At 44.7% G+C, this 22,277-nt stretch overlaps 2 protein-coding genes across 2 annotated transcripts; both read right to left on the bottom strand.

Annotated features, from left to right (window-relative positions):
• Positions 1–6: 6 nt before the first annotated feature.
• Positions 7–7,830, bottom strand: LOC124462214 (zinc finger protein 654-like). Its single transcript, XM_047013829.1, has 12 exons — positions 7,498–7,830; positions 6,791–6,936; positions 6,546–6,627; positions 6,291–6,426; positions 5,945–6,147; positions 5,648–5,784; positions 5,187–5,328; positions 4,771–5,052; positions 3,433–4,560; positions 2,547–3,283; positions 1,284–2,290; positions 7–1,186 (listed from the first exon to the last, which is right to left on the bottom strand). Exons 1-12 carry the CDS (start codon positions 7,621–7,623, stop codon positions 1,182–1,184), a joined length of 4,131 nt encoding a protein of 1,376 aa, XP_046869785.1. The 5' UTR covers positions 7,624–7,830; the 3' UTR covers positions 7–1,181.
• Positions 7,831–12,995: 5,165 nt separating this feature from the next.
• htr1fa (5-hydroxytryptamine (serotonin) receptor 1Fa) lies at positions 12,996–21,050 on the bottom strand. The gene is made up of 3 exons (XM_047013828.1): positions 20,965–21,050; positions 14,696–14,829; positions 12,996–14,285 (listed from the first exon to the last, which is right to left on the bottom strand). Exon 3 carries the CDS (start codon positions 14,267–14,269, stop codon positions 13,130–13,132), a length of 1,140 nt encoding a protein of 379 aa, XP_046869784.1. The 5' UTR covers positions 14,270–14,285; positions 14,696–14,829; positions 20,965–21,050; the 3' UTR covers positions 12,996–13,129.
• Between the last annotated feature and the right edge of the window lie 1,227 nt (positions 21,051–22,277).

Below are 22,277 nucleotides of genomic sequence, written 5' to 3'. Positions count from 1 at the left end.
ATTTCATTGATTCAAAAACAAGTGTTTATTTAAACAAGCCAGGTCTTTTCTTTAAGAAAAATAAATGACACCTTTCAGTACAAATCAAGTAAATACACATATACACATTATTTTAAATGTCCTCATGTATTAATCCTTGTACCAAATATCCAACATATACATCCAAATCATACAGAACCTTGCACATACTTTACAAGTACACCTGTTATGTAGTGTCAAAAATCATTTGTATAAAACATTTGTAATCAAATGCATAGACACATTCACAAGTAGGTAACTCCTACTCCTTACAAAAAGTCAGTAAAAAATAGAAAGCAGTCACAACCGAAAATTGTAACAGGTTAGTTACATGATATATTTTTTTTTACAGCAAACTGAGTAAATCATTATTTCAAGCAGTCTAGAAATACTGTTTTTATTTTATTTTTTATACAGTGCATTTTACTTCATCTCTCATTGAGGAAATGAAACATACGACGTAGTGAATCGATGATGGTTATCATAGAATCAAAGAGTCCAAATGTATATACAGTGTATATCGCAGACTTAGGAAGGATATGACTAGTGTAGCATATCTAGAGTATGTGGTTTGTAGAATGTGTTCCGGAAGAGCACAATGGTGTAACGGCAGAATGAGGCAAAGAGAGCGTTTCATTTAAGGAAAGGATTGTAGTAAGGCTGAGCACCAGTAGGTGGCGTTCTGGTTAAACTACCAAAATAACCTATCTAATGAGGACGTTACAAGAGACCAATGTCCATGTGTCAATAGTGTGTGTTTGGGAAACATGCCTTTTTTGTTATATCATAAATATTTATTGCTAGGTAATTCACACTCACCCCATTCTAGCTCTACCACTTCCACTTCCTGCCCATTTCCAATTTAGATGTGAATTTGCATGCTCTGCAGAGCTTCCGTGATGGACTGATTACATCTGTCAAGTCCTTGAAGACAAAGGGGGTCAAAATGGACAACAAGTTGACGTCTCTCTGAGATAAAGGTCAGACTGTCATCTGTACCACACAGTGGGCCTTTTCACCTCTCAAGAGGGGATGATCTTAGGGTCCATAACAGCTCGTTCAGTCTCACAGGCCAGGTGTCGGAAGGAAGAAGAGGTTAACAATCTCGAAGTTCACAATCGTTACGCAGCCTCGACAGAGGTCCCTGAGTTCACCCGTCACCTTCAACCTGCGGAGACAAGTGGAGTTTGGATCTGTTATGGCATAACAAGCACACTAAACCGACGCCTCTCTCTGACGCTGACCCTGGAATGAGTGACACTCACTGTCGTCGTCAGAGTCAAAGTTGAAGAGGGAGGAGCAGGTGTTGAGAGCCTGGTGTTTCTCCAGCTCCACTGGCCCACTGAAGGACGACAGACACTTGGAGCAGCGCTGCCTCTGCGGGACCGCCACGACCACCGGCTGGCTCTTACTGCTGGACTGAGGACTGGAAGGGACCTCGGAGGCCTTGCTGCGCTTGCGCATGCTGAGCGCCGACTCGTCCAGGTACGTGGAGGGTGGCGGGCGGATGAACGGGGCTTTGACGAAAGGTGCATAGACGGGGTCCTCGGGTTTGGCAGGCTTGTGGGCCTGGATGACCGGGTCTTCCAGTGTCCTCAGGACCTCGGGGAGAGTGACCGGCTCCTCCACATCCTTTATGTCCACGTCGTCCGGAGCACCAGGATGGGATGGTTCTGTCGAGTTCTTGGGCTTCGAGGCGGGTGCTGTCGGGGTGGCGTAAGAGGCAGGACGCTCTCCTTCCGGAGCCTGGTGGGTGTGCCCCGCCTCGTGTCCGTTGACGGGCCTCAGGCCGGGGTCTCTGGGAAGACCAGTGGCTGTGTTTGACGCTTCACCATTAGGGTTCGACTCGGGTGTCTGGCCTGGCACCCTCTCGGTAGTCCCAGTCCCATGCCTGGCCACAGAGCCCGGGACCTGGGCCTTCTCTCTCTGGCCCTTCCCTTCCTGCTGCCACAGCTCCAGGATCTTCACCCTGTGTTTCCACGGGGCCTCGGGATTGACCTGGCTGGGGTTGACTTGCCCTGGGCCTTCCTTGCCTTGGGGCTGGGTATAGTGCCTCCACTCGTGGTCCTGGAGGCCGGGGATGGTGGTGAAGATCAGCTCACAGCCGGGGAAGAGACACTGAGGCTGCAGGGGCCTGTGGGTCTCCAGGTGCTCCTTCAGCTCCTGGGGGGTCTTAAAGCGCCGGCTGCATTTCAGGTGGACACACATCTGCCTCAGGGGGGCGTCGTGGAGCTTCATGTGGTCAATGTAGTGTTGGACATTCAGCATGTGCCTGGAGTGGAGACAAGGAAGTGAAATCATTGGGAAATATGTGGTTGACAAAGGGAAACTACGTGCTGGGGCAAGTGTGAATATCTACACAACCCAATGGTGAAGTCAAGAAGTATTGTTGGGGAGCCTGAGAAAACCGAGGCCCAAAAAGCATCTACGTAGCCCAAGAGTATAATAGACTCTGATAACATGCAGAGGTGAAAGTCTGTACTGATACATAAATATAAGTGTAGTAACATACAGAGAAGCGTTCCTACCTTTGGCAGAAGATACACCTGCCCTTGGACCACAGGAATGTCCGCTCCAGCACGGCCACGTCTCCCGTGTGGAACCTGAGGGCGTGTCTGAGCAGAGACGGACCAATCCTCATGAAGATCTTGTCACAGTCCTCGGCCGGACACAGCGGGTACTCGGTCCCGAGGCCGTTCTCTCCCGCCTCTCCTTCCTTCACCTCTCCTCCTTCCTGTCCCGTCTCGACCTTCAGAATCACCAGGTTGTCTTTGACGAACACCTGCTCGTCCTTGAAGCCCATCAGCTCCTGCCCGGTGTGGTTGGTCTCCTCTGGCGTCCTGTTCAGGTTCCTGGCCTTCTTGAGCAGAACTCTGAGGTTCTGGATAATCCGGGCCTGCTTACCGACCTCAGACTTTGGCTTGGATTTCCGGACCTGGTGCTCACCCTCTGGCGGTGCCGTGGACCCATTGACCGCGGGGGACGTCGCGGTTTGGGGTTCGGTGCCGTCCGTTTTTTGCCCGCTGGGGGGGTTGTTGAGCAGTTCGTCGATGTGTCGGAGGACATGCTCCTTGGCCAGGTTGTACTTCTTGAAGCAGGAGCCGCAGAAGATGCAGCACACCCTTCTCCTCTTCAGGTGGGCGATACTGTGGCGCACCACGTTCCCACCTTTGAAGTCCTTGTGGCAGTAGACACAGTGGTGCTGCAGGTGGGCATAGCGTCGGGCACGGAGGGCACGGGCCTTCCAGGGCTTCATGCCTTCGCCCTGGAGGAGGAAGGAGAGGAGGGAAGATTTAATGGGGGCAAATGATAGTGACAGTGAACATTCCCCCCAAAGGTTTCCATGGACACCAATGCACCGTCACAGATGACGAGCGGTTGCATCCGGACGCGTGACCTTTCTATCGGACTAACCTGAGGGTCTTCTTCCAATGGCAGCTTCTGCTCAGTGCTGTCGTCATCTGCTTCCAACTGGGGGGATTCTGGGGGCTGTAGTTCATTCTCCTCGTCCTCTTTGTGAAGTTTAGAGTAGCTGTGGAAGAGTTGCAGTGGATCCTCCTCAAGCGTCAACAATGGACCATCAAGCTCCGGGTCTGAAGAACCACCAGGAGAACAATGCCCCGCCTCCACTGACCTCGAGTCTGTGTCTGTTTTCAGTGCTCCAGGAGCATTACCCTGTAGACAGTTAACATCTACCATCTCACCATGGCCCTCCATCCTACACAGTTCAATACTGTTCTCAGTACCCATCATCTCGTTTTCTTTCTCCGACGGGTCAAGTCCTCCCTCTGGCCTGATGCTGTGGCCTGTACCAATCCTCTCCTCCACCGTCATTTCATTCTCAGGGTAGGAGAGCTCCAATGTGGAAGTCCTGAAGGCATTCCTCTTACCCCACCGCCCCCTTCCCCGCCCCTTCTCCCTAATGCCCTCTGGGGCAATGTTCTCTGCCTGGAGCCTGATCATCTCCAGGAGCCACCTGGGCTTCCTACCCCGCCTCTTCAGAATGGTGTTCTTGACCCGCCTCGCCAAGTACTCCCTCTGCCGGTTGGCGGGCTGTTTGAGGCCGCCTTCCTGAGCCGAGGCGGGATGACGCCTGAGGGAGTATTTGGACCTGCCGTCTGTGTAGGTGGGTTGGATCGCGTATTTGAATTCCGGGTCGTCTCCTGAGTCGGCGTCATCGGAGCCGTGTCGCCTCCTCCCTCTCCTCCTCCTCCGCCTGCTCCACCACCTCCTCTTGACTGGGCTGTCGGGGGTGGGCTCAGGAGAGGCCTCGCCCTCCTCCACCTCCTCCTCCCTCCCAGCAGAGGCATCGGACGCTGGGCCTGCTTCAGGATGCGGACGGGCAGCACCTGGTTGTGGCCCGCAGGCCTGGGGTGCGCTCAGGTCACTGGGTGTCCACCACTCCTCCTCCACCTGCTCTTCCTCCGGCATCTCGCTGAGAGCGGCCTTCCCTGCTTTGTCGCTCATCAGCTCCAAACAGTGGGTCCTCAGGGTAAGAAGGTTCCAGAACTCAGGGTCAAAGCATAAGCCTTCTTTTAGCAACTGGGGAGGGAATGGGAGAAAGGTCAATAGTCTTTCTACAAAACACAAAAAGGTATACTGGTCGGAGAGATTTTAGGTTATTTTACACATACCCTAATATACTTGGAGCCAGCGTACTGGGCTGCCTATACTACTACCTGTTCAGTCGATGCGGTCTACGCTTAACCTGGGACTGTGGGACCCTGCTTTCTTCCACTCAGAGTTTCTGACCTGCAGTACGAGGAAGCGGATGTTGGTCTTGATGGGGCTCTGGTGTGGGTGCTGCTCCTGGTCCGGGTGGGTGTAGAGCAGCCACACGGTCCTGTAGGCCTCCAAGCTGTGCTCCAGGTGAAGGACCAGCAGGGCGCAGGCCCGACACACCTCCAGGTCCCCGCGCAGCAGGAAGGCGATGGTCTTGCACACGAGGGAGCGTGTCTGGGGGTCCGACTGGGGGTCGCGCTGCATGGCTCGGGCACACAGTTCCACGCAGAACTGAACGCCCTCAGTCCCCATCTGACAGAGCACAAACGGCGTTAATATGAAACGGTATGCCTGGCAGCAAGGTCTTATATAAAACAAAGGCTTGCCCCGCAATTATTATTTTATTTTTTTTACATTTTAATACCAAAAGGCTACTGTGTACAGACCTCTTCCGTGACCACTTTGATAAAGAGGAAGATGGCGCGTACATTGCTGACAGAGGCCATAAGTTGCCTGCATTCAGCCAGGAAGCCCTGTTTGGAAGGATGTGCCCTGAGGTGCAGCCTACTCCAAATAAACACCAGGTCCCTGTGAGGGAGGAGAATGACCCGTCACCCCTCGGGAACGACAGCACAAAGCACAACTACCAAAACACAGAACTACATTTAGCACCCCAAGAAAAACCTAACTAGCCAGTGCCAATACAGCATGGATCAAAAGAGCTAGGTAGTGACAGGCCTGAAAGCAGTATATAGCCAGTAACCTAGGCAGGACAATAACACACAGGGCAAACTGACACAACTAGGGCTCTCAACACAACACTATACAATTATGTAGGCCGTTTTCAATGGACCAACTCAATGTACTTTGAGCTACAGTTACTGTGTGACTGCAAAGTCTAACTGACCAGATGTAATACATGTCTCCGTTCTGCAGCTGCTGGGTGAGGAACGCTTTGCACAGATACAGGAGCAGCTCATCTTTCTCGACGCTCTCCGTATTGCAGATCATCTCGACAGCATCCCGCCCATCCATCTCAGCCACCTGAAGAGAAGCAGAGAGACAGTGGAGATACAGGCTTTTCGCTTTCACATTGCTCTTCTCCACACTGTCGCTTCCCAGCGTGCACAAGCCTCTCTCTCTCCTCCTCTCCCTCTGCCTCTCTCGCTCCCGTCTTTCCCTGACGCGTCTCCCGTGCTCGTACCCGTTTCTGCAGGTGTTCGTGTAAGGATGCCTTGTAAAGGCAGGTGAGGTAGGCCTGGTGGAAGTACAGGTGTCTGCCTGTGGCAGGGTGTTCCAGGCAGCTCTTAGCCAGGGCCAGGGCCTCCTGTACATGCTCACAAGCCTGCAGGTACCGCACGCGCAGCTCAAAAAACACTGGCACCTCAGAGCTCAAATACTTCTCCACTGCAGAGAAAGGAAACCAATATAGACATGAGTCAATCATTTTTTTTCTCCAGAAAAGGAAGTTCCACAGAAATGCTAATACTACTCAGACATGTACTATATGCACGTACATATATATATATATGATAGATAGATGTATATACCTTCTGTCTGTGGCCATGCAGTCTCCCTTAGGATGGCCTGCAGCACAGGGCCTTCCCAAGGGCCGCCATTGTTAATGATCTGCCTGACTTGCTGTAGGTACACATTCTTGTGTCTCAGCAGTTTCGAATGACAGTCCTGGAGTAAAAGATGTGAAATACATCCCATGAACAACTCGTTCCTCAATTAATTATCAGAATGTTTGGTATTAGACACCTATAAGATGGAGAAGAAGTGCAGTGTCTGTTATTTCTTACCTGCAGAGAATCCAGTATGTCCTTTAAGGGATGTTCTTGAAACTCCTCCTTACTGAAGAACAGCATCAGCTCAAAAAAGCTCCTGCATACGTTCAGCCACATGAGACACACTGAGTCCAAGCTAGGCATAAATGCTCATCCACAATAACTCTCATTAGGTCCATCCTTACAGCATCATGTGTACTCTCACCGTTGCTAAGAATAAGTTCAGGCACATAGGACATGTCTCAGGGTGATGTACTTACAATGCCAAACTGCTGAGAGCATAGCGAATGTGCTGACAGTCCTCGGGAAAGGCAGAGGTGGCTTTGGTAAAATGGCAGAGGGCTATTCGAAGCAGCTTCAGCTGAGGCAGAGGTACCTGCCATTGCCGTGTGTGCTCCTCCACTAACTGTTTAGAGACCGGTACAGAGTTATAAACTTAGAAAGAAGAGTCATTAAAAACATTATGGTAAGCCAACTTCAAGGAAATACGTACATACTGTATTAAACATTGGCAAAGAGTTGTTGTTCACTCGTGGTTGGTTTACATTTGAGTTCCCAAATCCGAAAATTCATTAAATAACTTTTTCTAGCTAGATGCATTGGTCTATCAAGATAGCATGCAATAATGTTTAGCTAGTTAGCTCGCAACACTAGCTCCTTTATATCCGTGCGTGTAGGCGTTAGTAAATAGTAAGCTAATGGGCACCGTGGCTACTAGTAAAAAATTAAATAATGATAATATTTTAGCATCTAGTGGAGTTAAGGACTTTTAGTGGTAGATGTGTTGACAGAAGGCTGGCAAAGTTCACACTATGAAAGCTAGCAATTAGTTAGCCTAATGTCAATGTTGTGTATTCTGACTGGCGAACTAGCTAGCGTCACGTTACTATAGTAGCTAGCGAGCATAAACAGTGCTAACGGTTGTCTATGTGAAGCGTATACGGTGGTTGCCTGATATGTAACCTACCTTACAAAAATCGGAGCAATATTCATTGCTTAGCAGTGTAGGTTCATTTTTACAATAACGGTCAAATAAAGCATCCAGATCGATTTCTAGCGCCTCTATTCCCAAGTCACTTTCTCTGTCCGCCATACTGGATAGTTCACCTGACGCATTCTAAGGAACAAACCGAACGCTAGTTTCCTGTTTTTCGATTGGCTATAGCAGTTACGTCGGTTCCACTCGGTGCCATTTGTTACTCGATAATTGAGAAATCAGAGCCATTGAAAAATACTTGTTGAAGAACAATTGTGTCTTCCCCCCACCCACACACTACTCGTTGACAACAAACATACAGTAAGAAGGTCGTTACACAAGTAAACACATCAACAAAGGCAGAAACATTGCCCAATAGAATGTGGCACTCGCTCTGAGAAGAGGACTTTTGGCCAGCCATCAAGTGACTTCATCGCAGTGCTAGGTCTTGGTGTGCAAACTTTTTTTTATAGCCGCTCAATTGAAAATGAAAAACCTACATTGTTTTGTAATTCAATGTCAATGCAGCAACATCAAAAGAAGGTTGTCAAGAACAGTGTTATGCATGCAACATTTTTGTAAAGTGGGTTAAATGTGTTTCCAGATCCAGTCCACTCGCACCAGCTAGGTGAGTAGATTACGAGTCGGAGGACACAATATCAGATCATCTGGCTTCTTGTCAGTTTTCTCCTGGAGAAATGTAGGCTAGCATGGCGCAGGCCCGACACCTCGAGATTCTCTGAAAGATTGCTGCCGGCGGGCGGGTTGTTTGCAGACAACTGGTAATTTGGAAGTCGTACAAATGTACATGTTCTGCTTAGTTCCATGCAAAGAGTGACAATATAAGTGTAGCTTCTAGGTGTCACGAGTTACACATTTTCACCTCGGATTCGGTGTGGTACCCTGACCCCCCCTCACCCCATCTTTCGTGCCCTGTAATAAGTTTATCAGACGCTTTGGAAGTAACTTATGTAAACCTGTCATCACCCGCAGGGTGGCGCCATCACACTTTATGATGCCAAACAGAGACACTGTAACTGCGCTACACCCACTTTTGTGCAGGGGGGTGTGAATCATGGGCATTGATAGCTAACTGTCAAGCACTTTTCATACTGATTGTAGGAAGGTTAGTTAAATATTTGTTTGGAAATTCACATTAATACACATATGCGATAAATTATGTATTTAGAGTAGGTATATAGGTTAGTGTATAACGTGTGCATGAATAAAAAGGCCTCTCGTCTCTGTAGCTATTACAATTATGAAAATTTTACCTGAGTAAAAAAAAAGATGAAAAATGTACGTTAGTCAGGAGGAGTTTGCAGGCTGTGTAGCCTGTATCCAAGATACCAACCGTTCTATCATGTAAAATAATGCAGGAACTTATGCATATGGTTCCGAATATGTAATGACCAATTAAATCAGTGATTGCTTTCCTATAGTGAAAGGAAATACCGAGGTGAAGTTAGTTTCATATTCGACATTCGACATTCGTCTCACATTCGGAAGACGCTACTTTGCAGCGCCGAGTTAGGGACCGGGTGAAAATTACCCATACAATTTTGAAAAATGATGACATTTATAATATTTGTATGACTATAAAACCTCAAACAAACAGCAGAGCATTCCAACAATGTCTGGCCTACTTCCAAACCCTTTACTTTTTCAATAAAACATTTTAAAAAATGATAGAAAATCGCTAATCTCTGAAAATAGCATGAAATCATTGATAATCTCAATAACTTTTTCAGACTTGTTTCAAAAAATCTCGAATATACACCATATTATTCTAATAGTGTCTGGCCTACTTCCACACCCTTTACTTTTTCAATAATGTTTTTAAAAAAATGATAGAAAATCGCTAATCTCTGAAAATAGCATGAAATCCTTGCTAATCTCAATATCTTTTCCAAACTTGGGTCAAAAAATCTCAAATACACACCAGATTATTCTAATAATGTCTGGCCTACTTCCACACCCTTTACTTTTTCAATAAAACATTTAAAAAAATGATAGAAAATCGCAAATCTCTGAAAATAGCATGAAATCATTGATAATCTCAATAACTTTTTCAAACTTGGGTCAAAAAATCTCGAATATACACCATATTATTCTAATAGTGTCTGGCCTACTTCCACACCCTTTACTTTTTCAATAATGTTTAAAAAAAAATGATAGAAAATCGCTAATCTCTGAAAATAGCATGAAATCCTTGCTAATCTCAATATCTTTTCCAAACTTGGGTCAAAAAATCTCAAATACACACCAGATTATTCTAATAGTGTCTGGCCTACTTCCACACCCTTTACTTTTTCAATAAAACATTAAAAAAAATGATAGAAAATCGCTAATCTCTGAAAATAGCATGAAATCATTGATAATCTCAATAACTTTTTCAAACTTGGGTCAAAAAATCTCGAATATACACCAGATTATTCTAATAGTGTCTGGCCTACTTCCACACCCTTTACTTTTTCAATAAAACATTTAAAAAAATGATAGAAAATCGCTAATCTCTGAAAATAGCATGAAATCATTGATAATCTCAATAACTTTTTCAAACTTGGGTCAAAAAATCTCGAATATACACCATATTATTCGAATAGTGTCTGGCCTACTTCCACACCCTTTACTTTTTCAATAATGTTTTTAAAAAAATGATAGAAAATCGCTAATCTCTGAAAATAGCATGAAATCCTTGCTAATCTCAATATATTTTCCAAATTTGGGTCAAAAAATCTCAAATACACACCAGATTATTCTAATAGTGTCTGGCCTACTTCCACACCCTTTACTTTTTCAATAAAACATTTAAAAAAATGATAGAAAATAAATCGCTAATCTCTGAAAATAGCATGAAATCTTCACTAATCTCAATCAATAACTTTTATGGAACCCCATATATATTATGATTACAGCCTTTGCTTATTTTCATTGCCTGTTTCTTTTTTATCTGAAGCGTGCATTTAAACACAGTGGCACAAGTTGTGGCAATGAGTTTTGCCAAACAAAGAACCAGATCTCTGACAATAAATGACAACACAACACCAGGCTTAGGTCTCAATCATGTCTCTCTCAGCTCTGAAAGCCGGAGGACCATCTTTTATAGGGCACAAGAATGTAAACATAGATTGTGACAGTCAGACAGTATTGACGTTACGACAGTCTCAGAGAAAGAGATTCACTGCTCCCAACACCATGACAACTCTCAGACTAGAGAGTTCATATGGAGCTCTAATTGTAGTCATGACAAGGAACGTTTAGCCAGTACTTTCTCCTGACCCCGAACATCTATTAATCCTGACACATAGACACAATCTACTCTTATTAATAGCAAGTTTACATGAGAACTTACTAACTAGTATCCAATGACTAGTTCTATTGATAAGTGAATAATGTAAGCACATAGGAAATCCCAATTTCTTCATAACTCTTCTTTCATTGGCTCCCTTGCATAGACCTTGCGCGCGTGTGTGTGAGTGTTTGCGTCATCAACCCTAGTTGACCATATAGGTGTCAAGCAAATGGTCACCAGAGTTTGCGTCTCCATCTATTCCAGGTTTGGGAGTAGGCCTCTCTTTCCACACAAGGAATGCTGAACACAGTATCATTTTATACAGAATAAAAAAAGATACATCTTCAATTTTTCTGACAGGCAGACACTCAAAGTGATGGGGTGTGTCAAGGGGTTACATCAGAGTAATCTTACACATACCTCTCTCTCTAATTCGCGCTCTCTGTCTGTCTGTCTGTCTGTCTGTCTCTCTTCTCTCTCTCTCTCTCTCTCTCTCTCTCTCTCTCTCTCTCTCTCTCTCTCTCTCTCTCTCTCTCTCTCAGTCAGGTCAGTATCGACTGGATTCAAAATATTCCTTATATATAAAGTGTTTTACCTAAGACTTGACAGCTGAGACTGTCAATTGATCCGTTGTGGTGGATTGTGATCCTGTCTTCCTGTATGACATGATTACTCGTCTTCTATAAAATTTCAGAGGGATTTCATGCTATTTTCAGAGTTTAGCGATTTTCTATCATTTTTAAAACACATAATTGAAAAAGTAAAGGGTGTGGAAGTATGCCAGACACTATTAGAATAATCTGGTGTGTATTTGAGATTTTTTGACCCAAGTTTGGAAAATATATTGAGATTAGTAAGGATTTCATGCTATTTTCAGAGATTAGCGATTTTCTATCATTTTTTTAAAAACATTATTGAAAAAGTAAAGGGTGTGGAAGTAGGCCAGACACTATTAGAATAATATGGTGTATATTCGAGTTTTTGTGACCCAAGTTTGAAAAAGTTATTGAGATTATCAATTATTTCATGCTATTTTCAGAGATTAGCGATTTTCTATCATTTTTTAAAATGTTTTATTGAAAAAGTAAAGGGTTTGGAAGTAGGCCAGACATTGTTGGAATGCTCTGCTGTTTGTTTGAGGTTTTATTTTATAGTCATACAAATATTATAAATGTCATCATTTTTCAAAATTGTATGGGTAATTTTCACCCTGTCCCTAACTCGGCGCTGCAAAGTAGCGTCTTCCGAATGTGAGACGAATGTCGAATGTCGAATATGAAACTAACTTCACCTCGCTAAAGGAAATAAGGACTGCCCAGAATCATATAACCTTACGTAAGTGCCAAATGCTATGCTAAGTGTGTGAGTGGGAGTCCTAAAATGAGTATTTCTCCAACAAGGTTTCTGGTGTAACATTTATTAACCATATGCAGCTTGTGCTGTGGGTGGGGATACATTCTAGAGGACTGTATTGACCCAGAGGAATCAAATGTGACTATAATGTAATTTCTGAAACAACAGAAGATTCTAGAAAATTATATATTATGTATATATAATATATATATTTTATTCATAAAATAAATAAAAGATGGTGATCATTATACAAAGTATGCAGACCACATGGTAATGACACAAACCCATTTGTTACTAAAATAATTACATTCTACATTTATTGACAGGGTATACAAATTCAGTATTTTACCACAAAATCTATGAATGTACCACATCAAGAAACAATAGTGATTGCTTTATAGGTTCTTTATCTGTTTGCTGATTTACAAAGCTGGGCGTCATAATTCTATCACAGTTTGTAAAATAATTTGGATGTGGTATTTTTACACGTAAATACGCATAACCTACAGCATAAACTAGACCAGAGAGATTGCTAGGACAGACAACATCATGATCAGCTATTTTGAGACCTTGAGAGGAGGCTGATGGCTGAAGTCCAGAGTCCCTTCACCATCACCCTACCCTCTCTCTCGGCACTTCACCCCAAACCATGTCACCAGCCTATTCTAGTATCATCGTCCCTATGCCCTCTCCCCTGTCGATACAGTTCCAGCCATCCCGGAGATCTCTGAATAGTCTATATATAGCTGAGTATAGATCTTCGGATTTAGCTTTACTCCGAAGCCATTACAGAATGCTGTTTACAAGATTTAAAGGATTCTTTAGTGGGACATGTCTCGTCAGTGTCAATACCCTTCTCATAGACTGTCTCTTTCATTACATTCAAGTGATTTGCTCTGTCCTTAGGTCAAACCTGTGCCTGTGTGTGTTTATGTATGCGTGCACAGTATGTGGATGAGTTATAATCTGTCCCTGTCAGAGGCAATGTCTGCACCTGACCAGTCTCTGAAAGGCCTTTTTGAAGTCCTCGTTAAAGATGGTGTAGATGAGCGGGTTAATGAGAGAGTTGAGATAGCCCAGCCAAGTCAGGAAGTCTGCCATCTCAACAGACGTGCCGCAGCTGTCACACGTGTTGACAATGACCTCCTTGAGAAAGAACGGCAGCCAGCAGATGACAAACGCCCCGAGGATCAACCCGAGCGTGGACGCCGCCCTCCGCTCCCGCGAGCCAGAGATCCGCTGGCGCCCGAGCGAGCGCTCCCGGCGCAACTCGCTCCGGGGACTCTTCACGGCGACGCGCGTGCGGTCGCCCTCCACGGACGGGTCGGAGAAGGACTTCTCGGCGAGGCAGAGGGTGTCAGGGCTCTGGGGGTCCTCCTCGGGGGGGCAGGAGGGGATCGTGCTCCCGTTGGCCGGGCAGGAGTGGCGGCTGGCGCGGCTGGCCTCCCTGCGCAGGTACAGCGTCTGAGCGGCGCGGTAGATCTTATAGTAGAGGATCAGGATGAGCAGCAGGGGGATGTAGAAGGCGCCGAAGGTGGAGTAGAGGGTGAAGGCAATGTGGTGGTGAGTGATCAGGCACTGGTCCTTGTCCTTGTCCTCCATGTGGTGCCGCCACAGGAGAGCGGGGAGGGAGATCAGGACGGACAGGAACCACACCACGGCCACCGTCAGGCCGGCTCGGAGGCCCGTGCGCTTGTGGGCGTACGCCACGGCGTCGGTGATGGCTTGGTAGCGGTCGAGGGCGATGGCGGCCAGGTGGAGAATGGAGCAGGTGCAGCAGGTGATGTCCACGCTCAGCCAGAGGTTGCACACCAGCTGGCCCATCACCCAGCTCTCCATCTGAAGGTAGACGATGCCGAATGGCATGACCAGGACGGCCACCAGCAGGTCGGTCACAGCCAGTGAGCAGATCAGGTAGTTGGCAGGGTGGTGTAGCTTCCTGGTTACAATGATGGCTGTGATCACTAGACAGTTGATGGCTGTCGTCAAGACAGCCACAACCGATAGGGTGAGGGTGAGAAGGATTTTGCTGGGGTGTAGTTTAGTGTCCTCCACACCCTCCCCACCTGACTCCCCCGGTATGAAGACCCCTCCGGTGCAGTTGGAAAGGTCCATCCTGTTCAGTGAAGGGCTAGGGAAGATGGGAGGAAATGTGTTGCAATAGCGAAGGAGAAATGGAAATCCTTATCCTATTATCATTGCCCCGAATGTGACAATGCCTCGACCATGGTCATTTCAAAACCGTTCACACATGCTTTAAACAGAGGCATAATTACATTGCATCGGCCCTGGAAACAATCACCCACATTATTATCTTCATCAACTGTCATTATCACAATTATGCTCTAGCCAAACACCTCACCCCAATCAATGATACAGATTATTGCTATGGATCGTTGTCTGTAAGGTACCACAAAGAAAGCAGATTTTTTTTACAAAATAAATATCTGAAGGCAGACCCTTTGAAAAGCTGAAACATTTTAGTACTTGAAATACAACCGAAATGAATTCCTCCCAATGTGACAAAGTCTCATCCATTACCTGTATACTCTCTGTTGCTTTTCTGTTCTCCAGTAATGTTATCACTGTGTCAAAGAGTCCTCCTGGTTGCCCACTCTCTGTTGCTCCCGGGGTCTAGCATTATGTCACACCTGGAGAAAAAAAGAGAGAGGGGGCTGGAAGCGAGAGAGAGAGAGGTAGAGGTAGAGATTGAGACAGAGAATATGGGAGACATGACGTGAGAAAATTAGATTTTGTGCAGGTAAGAATGTGAGAAAGGGGCCAGTACAGATGGGAGAGGAAGGATCGAAATAAATTGAAAACATACATATCACGTTCATCTGAAAGAATGACTACTGTAAGCAGAAGCATCCCTGTGTTTAAAAGGGTAGATGAGCGATGGATATTGTCCATGTCTTGTACTGGTCTATTTCCTCTTCTCTTTCTTTCTTTACGGACTTTTACCCCTTACTCAGAAAACTATCATATTCTCACAAGTTGTTGTACTTTCGAGAGCATTTGTAAAAAATTTGAACTTGAGCTTGAAGAAAGCGGGCTGAATCATGTTGACTTGACTTCATTAAATCTAATTTGATAAAAAGATAGATGTCAAGGTTTGACTGTCTCTCACATATTCACACATTGCCAGCCTTCCTCTGCATTCTCAAGCAGCAGTGGTTGTCATAGAAACTATGTTGTTGAGTGGGATGAGGCAGACAAACAGCTAAACTTAGTTTTTTAAATTAAATGAAAAGTAAAAATCACAGATATCAAAGCAAACCCCATCTCAAAGTTAGGGATCTATAACGCTGTGTTTTCTTAAACTGGTCAATTTTTTTTTTTTAAATAAAGCGTTATAGATCACAACTTTGAGTTGGGTTTCCTCTCCTGGCTGCAACCATTGCTGTCCTTTCTAAAGACGGATATGCCAAAAACACACATATTGACAAAGAACAATACGGTATACTGTGCAAATCATCGATCCTTGAATATACTGTATCTAATGACTGCAAATATATCATATGCTTGTTCCATACCTTGGATCAGGATTGCATGCCTATACTTAAGACAAAGGTAATGAAAGGTTTTTATTCATGCAGAATGAATAATAAAATTAAGCAAATGCACTATTCTCCATAATCAAGCAACATTAAACACACTGAGAAATTAGCCTCAACTGACTGTTTTGTTGCTGTTGCATTCAGACTCACGCTGAATCCAGGAAGTATCTCCTGTCCTCTGCCCCTCTACTGACTCATATTCCCACGTCTTTGTCTGAGACTTTGTTTTCCAACCACAGTTAACTGCTGAGGGCCAAAGGCCAATAATCGATCTACTTGGACATCCTCGGGGGGACTGCCCACCTCTTAATCAGGGCACTCCAAGATATCCCTCTGGCATCAATCTATGTCAAACCTCCTTAAGCACCTGAAATAATAGACCACCTTAAGCACCTGAAATAATAATAGAATAATAGATAGTAGTGTGTGGGAATGTAAATGCGTAATTTAATAAGCCACGTTTATGTAATGCAGCACTTCACCCAGAGAGTATAATTTAAAGTGTACTGTAAGACTGGATTCAGTTGAAGTGCTGCTTGATTGGCAGGCTTTAGTGCGTCAGCACTCCGAAGAGAGGCATGATCCAATAAGACAGAGTCCACCACCTCTGAAATGAGAATGAGGGTGATGAGGAGGACAGGCTAATGACAGAGCACATTGAGTTCCACCTCTTGGTGGATCAGATAAGGAGACGCCACCGATCAAACGTCACCAATGTCCCCATGAAACACAACACAATCACTCAAGTTCTCACCAGAAACCATTTTTCCACAGGCACAAACTGTAAGAAAATACCGGTTTATTCAAACACACACACAGTAAGAGCCAACAGGGTTATTTCTTCACTTTTTGTACGTTTTATAAAACTGCATCAGCCTTTGGACAATCAATCTCTCTCGCTTCCCATCTATCATCCCATGAGAATACCTGCCTTTCTACAGAAGACATAATCCCCTTAGATAAACTGCCTCTCGGCTAAACCGACTCCACATCTGGGGACCACCTGAGGTAAGCCTGCCAGAGACCAGAGAGGTACCACTGGAACAAAAAAAACTCTATGGGGTTTTTTTTTTTTTACCTTACCGGATACAAATTTGAGTTCAGTTTACAATAAGACTTTCGTTGGCACTTTCGAAATTCGCCACGCATCACACACAACCCTCCAGACATCAAAAGAACCATTACAGTCTGGTACACACACACACACACACACTGAAAAGCACCCATCTCACTTAAGGCAGGGATCTTTTGTCATCTCCATAACTCACCTAAAATGTCAATACTGTCCTTCCCCAGACTAACTATAGAGCTCTATTTCACGCTGGACTGGAGAACAGATGTGTGAAGAGATGACGTTGTTTTAGTTTTTTTATCTCTGTCCCACACATACACACGGCTTAGTATTGATGTGAGTATAAACAGACCGATACATTCATTAAGGATTGAGTACACACCTGATGCCCACTTCCTTTGCCCAGCAGGTTGCTGAAGTGAGCCCTTTAGAGTTATGTTCCCGTTCATTAGTCAATAGCCACTTCAATATGATTTGTCCTGGTCCACACTCAAACTGTGAGCAGAAACAACATTGTGTCCAGGATGCAGATTCAGATAAGCCTAGGGTGAGAAATGCTTTCATCGGAAAGCCAAAGAACACGAGTGAGATGCCACCGTTTCTTAAGGGCCACATGTACTGTGTGTGGGTCTGTCATTGTGGGGGTGGCGTCAATGTTTCAAGGACAGGAGAGAGAACCCCACTGCCCCTAGAACCTGTACCACTGTTACCAACCCTGTGGCTCTAGCAGTCTAGGGTAGATGGTACAGAGACCCGTAACATAAATCTCATGCAAATGAGTGCAGTGTAAGGCACAGTGAGAACAATCGACACAGACAGCCGAAGCTACCGTCAAACATGAACGTTTAATATGAACACACATTAAAAGGGTTAGGGAAGAGGGGCTGGGCTGGACAGCTGGACGCAAGAAAATTAAACAATATAATCCAAACTCCCCGAAACTGAACTCGCCTGCCTCAAGTTCCACTAGGCTGACAGTGTGTGGTCCGCTCAGTTCTAAAGTTTTTTTAGTTTTACCTACGGGTTGTGTATGCCCAAGGGCAACTTGCTAAAAAAAAAAAATCCAGGGACACAGGGATAAACAAAACACACAGGTTTAACAGGGACGAACAGTTAACAGAAAACAACCGACTAGACAACACCAAACAAAACCCCACAGCAATACATACTCACATGAAACAGGTATGACAAAATGAGAGGTATGCTGAACTAAGTGAGGTATGCATGAATGAAGTGTCTGTCTGCAAAAACAAATGTCAAGTGTGTCTATGTGGTTGTGCGTGGGGGGAAACCAAAGAGTCCTCTCCTAGAGAACGAACTGACTGGGTTCTTAAACCAGGGATTTGTGACACAATTAGGATGGGTGTCCGCTGATTGATCCCTCCGCAGTCAGGCAAGGCGCGGAAACACCAACGAGCGCCATCAGGAACATAAGGGACACCTGGGGAAACTACAGGAGGGAGAAAACACCACAAACGCATATAGGGGAAACCTGCATGCGTCACAACCACTCAGCCAGAGGACCCTCGGATGGCTCCAGGAGCAGCTGCTGTCGCAGTAGAAAGAGCTCTTTCACTCCCCAAACTAGAGGACACTGGCAGATGGTGAAAAGGCTCGGCATAACATTTCTGATGAGTTCAAATCTGAGAAGGAGTTGCTTGTGTGACATTTTTTCAAATGTCAATTCAATGTGCTAGATATTCCTAGTCCAGGAGGGAGAGCAGGAGAGACATGGAGTGGATGAAAGAGATAATAACATTCACAGCGGTACATGGAGGGCTGATACTGGGTGATACTGGAGAGCGTTTCAGCTCCTTTGGGAGTAGGATCGGTCATCAGACCTCTTCGTACAGCGTGATCAGCCAAATAAAAAACTTGAATGGATGTGTAGGAGGCAGTCCTACAAAACCATTAAAGTTGACACTTGCACTCTTGAAGATGATAGGCAGCTTTGGCCCAGCAGTACTGGATACAAATACGCTGTGTGGTGACAGAAGTCATGGAGCATTGGTACTGATGATCAAAGACACCCAAACAAGTGTCTTGTGTTTGATCTTTGATTGCGAGGAGGGAAGATAGAGAGAGGGGGGACAATGAGAAATAAAGAGTCAAATCGAGATAGGGAAAGAGGGAAAGACAGAGATGGGTTCATTTATTTATTTTAAAGATGAAAAAATAGAGAGGGCAAATAAGTAACTTGCAAAGCTTATTTTGCCTCTGGTTTCATGCATTCCTATACCATACTTGAAAATGTACACTTAAGTTTGCAACCATCGAATTCTGGCAACATGGCCCTTTAACAGATCCCATCTCAGTTTGCCTTTAGGATATGAGAGGATGGTTCATGTGTGTTCTCTATTAGAACTGGATGATTAATGGCTCTCCCAAGGTCTGGGCTGACAGGTTTAAACTCTAAAGCTTCGAACGTACTGAGCTAAAAGAGCTTTGGGTACTGGATGGGACCTGGGGGATGTGACGTAGAGGGCTAATTGTGTGTGTTGGTGTGTGTGTGTGAGTGTGTGCGTGCGTCTGCATCTGTCACATACCCACACATGGTTAAAAAGAAGTGGTGATTACAGCACCGTGACCTTAATACAACTGTGCTCGGATGCAGACAAATCTGTAATACCCACTGGTAAAAAACGAAAACTCAAATGGCTTCCAAGCAGAGAAGAACAAATGATCCAAAACAAGTCATGCTGGCAAGAATGAGCTATTTGTTATTAGGAACGTTTCCATGAACTATCATTTCAAGCCCAAGACAAAGGGTGGAAGTGGGGGGATCAAAGCAGCAAACGGTTCTTTATCGTTAGCATTATCATGATTTAATTGTTGGTAGCAGATGATATTTGAAAATGATATCTATTTTTGTCTGATGTGAAATGTAGCTTATTTTTTCACAACAGACAGTTTCCGATGGCTGATATCTGGGCATCTCACAGGCAACAAAACAGAAAACAGACATCTAAAGCATGTCACAAGCAGCAGAGAACAGAAAGAGAAACTACAAATACTTCAAGGAAACCGCTCCAGGTTGACCCCTAGTACATTGGAAAACTCTCGTTGTCATCCCTCAAGACTTCAGCATTGATATATTTCTCACAGGTCGAGATAATGTAGGCAGGTGAGAAATGCAGACTGGATGCTAATAATCCTGTAGACAGGCCAACATAAGTGTATGCCTGGTATCTTCACTGCTTTTCATAGCGAGCAAGTCTGTTTTCCACTAGCATTTCCATCTCCTCCATCATGATAGCATGCCATGGAGACTAGTCAACACAACACACTCAACCCATGGGTAAGAGGTCATGATCTGTACAGCATGAATGTGCATAAGTTAGTATCTGCCCAATAGTGCTGGTATTTGTTTAAGATTCACCTACACTACCTCTATTCCTCTCTAACCGCTCATCCACAATCCCTCCATCTTATTTGTTCATCAACATTCTTTCAAATGTATCTTCATTCCTACCACTTCATTACAGTTCACAGAACGCCTGTGCAACATTTGCAATGTCAACACCCAGAATATCCTCTGGTTTGCCCACCGATGAAATTTACATTTCATGAAATGAACGTTGTCCGAGGGTTATGGGATCGGAGAAGTACTGTACAAACAAAATTAATACAGGAATTAGAAATGCAAATATGAATTTAGTTCTTTCTCTAGAGTGATTCTGTCATGCCGCCATATTCAACCATGTGGTGAATCATCATTACTACTTGCATCTATGCCATGGGCAGCCTTGGATGGAAGTGCTGTGAGAAACCTCTTCTGACTCACTTCATGCAGATACTTATACTTACAAAGCAACCGGTAGCTCTAAAAACTAGCATCATCTGTACAAATCAAGTCTGAATCAGCTGTGCATTCCTTTCTATTTTGATATCCTGTTGCACATAAACCTATAGGTACAGTATGTATGCGTATGTGAATTAATCAGCTGGAGGTGAGGCTCATGCACATGGAAAAGAGATGGAAATGAAAACGAAAGGAATGGGGCAGGAAGAAAGTAGTGTAATTATGGCTTCCCAATTGATTTTTTTTATTTATTTGATTTTGGCTTTTAAAACATTTGAAAATTGCGTGGTATCATTTGGTACAATTGAAGTAGATTTTCCTTAAGTACTTATTCGAAGAGTGATCTATTCAGAAGGTTCAAAAAACGCAGACCTACCTATCTGAAGTAGCAATAAGATGGTCAGCCCAGTTGCTCTTTTGGATTCTCACATCCTCGCGCCTATGTCCTTCCTTCAATTCACCAACGCGCAGGTGGCAGATAAAACCTATCCCTACACGGATGCTCTCTCCTCTGACGGTCGCCAGCACGTTTAATCTGTAAAGATTCAACGCGCAACCGGGTGCGCGTTGCACAGTTCACACACATGCGCGCCCGTATATTTTGCTTATTTGTCTGTCATCTCTCATGGGAGCCCATGTCTGTTAACTGTGCAATGCACCCCCGTTATAAATCGACAATATATCAATATTACATGTCAGTTTTGTTCGAACCAAAATGTTTTAGCTATACCCACATAAGCTAAACGCTAATGCTTTACCATCAATCCATATTTGCCATGTCCCCATCTGCTGGGACATATAAGCTGATGAGTGGACTCACATGAGTATGGACTGGAATATCAGTAGAAGGAATCACTTGTTGTTCTCTGGGATGGTCAGTGCTAGAGTGGATTAAAAGGAGCAGAGTGCATGCGGCTTTAGAGGGACGTGTTTAAATTGGCCCACTTCACTGGTTTTGTAGGGCATTGTTCAGATAGGAAGACATTGTAGTTTTAGAAGAGACAGAGGAGAGAGCGAGCAGAACTCTGTCCTAATTCCTCTGTCCTGGAACAGTGACCTCACAGTGGGTGTCATGAGACACCATTTGCATATTTATTTAGAAGACACCGTCCAAAGCAATGTACAAATAATGCATACATCAAGTGCCTCGGATAATCAAGGACTGGTGCACAGTTCCAGTTGTGGTTAGTGTCAAGAAGCAGTCTGTATTTGACAAGACAGTGCAACAAGAACATCATCTCAACTACCGTATTCCATAAAACTGCTGAGAAGACAGCGACAACATCAGATCTTAGCTGCAGCATTGTGAAACTCCACAGGTGCAGTCTGTGTTACAAGACAGTGCTACATGACGATCTCAAGTACAACAAACCAAAATACCACGTCCTAGGTAGTGGGCCTAATGTACCGAGAAGTGATGAAGTAAGGTGTCCTGAAATGGGAAAAATAGTGACGATAGGAGCACCAGGATGAGCAGGTGACCCTAGAAATGGAGGGATTATAGTCATTATTACATCAACGTGCATGAGTAAAAAATAAGCAATATGGATCCATTCTCAGCACTCAATAAGTGACAATTGGAGATGAATCAAAGTAAATTTAAGTACTTTTTTGTCCTTGCAAACCTAAGTTCTTTATCTCCCGACTAATAGTTCAGTTAAAGAAAAGGGTGTGTGGAAAAAGCTAAGT

Source organism: Hypomesus transpacificus, unplaced genomic scaffold, assembly GCF_021917145.1.
Source record: "Hypomesus transpacificus isolate Combined female unplaced genomic scaffold, fHypTra1 scaffold_204, whole genome shotgun sequence".
Taxonomy (NCBI): Eukaryota; Metazoa; Chordata; class Actinopteri; order Osmeriformes; family Osmeridae; genus Hypomesus; species Hypomesus transpacificus.
Note: the sequence above shows the minus strand (reverse complement) of the source record. Positions and strands in the feature narration are given on the sequence as shown.

Coding starts and splice junctions, on each gene's coding strand:
- htr1fa (XM_047013828.1), bottom strand. CDS start 14,269: ATGGACCTTTCCAACTGCACCGGAGGGGTCTTCATACCGGGGGAGTCA.
- LOC124462214 (XM_047013829.1), bottom strand. CDS start 7,623: ATGGCGGACAGAGAAAGTGACTTGGGAATAGAGGCGCTAGAAATCGAT. Junction 6,427..6,545: donor ACATACTGGATTCTCTGCAG/GTAAGAAATAAC, acceptor CTTTTACTCCAG/GACTGTCATTCGAAACTGCT. Junction 4,561..4,770: donor TCCGCTTCCTCGTACTGCAG/GTCAGAAACTCT, acceptor TTCCCTCCCCAG/TTGCTAAAAGAAGGCTTATG.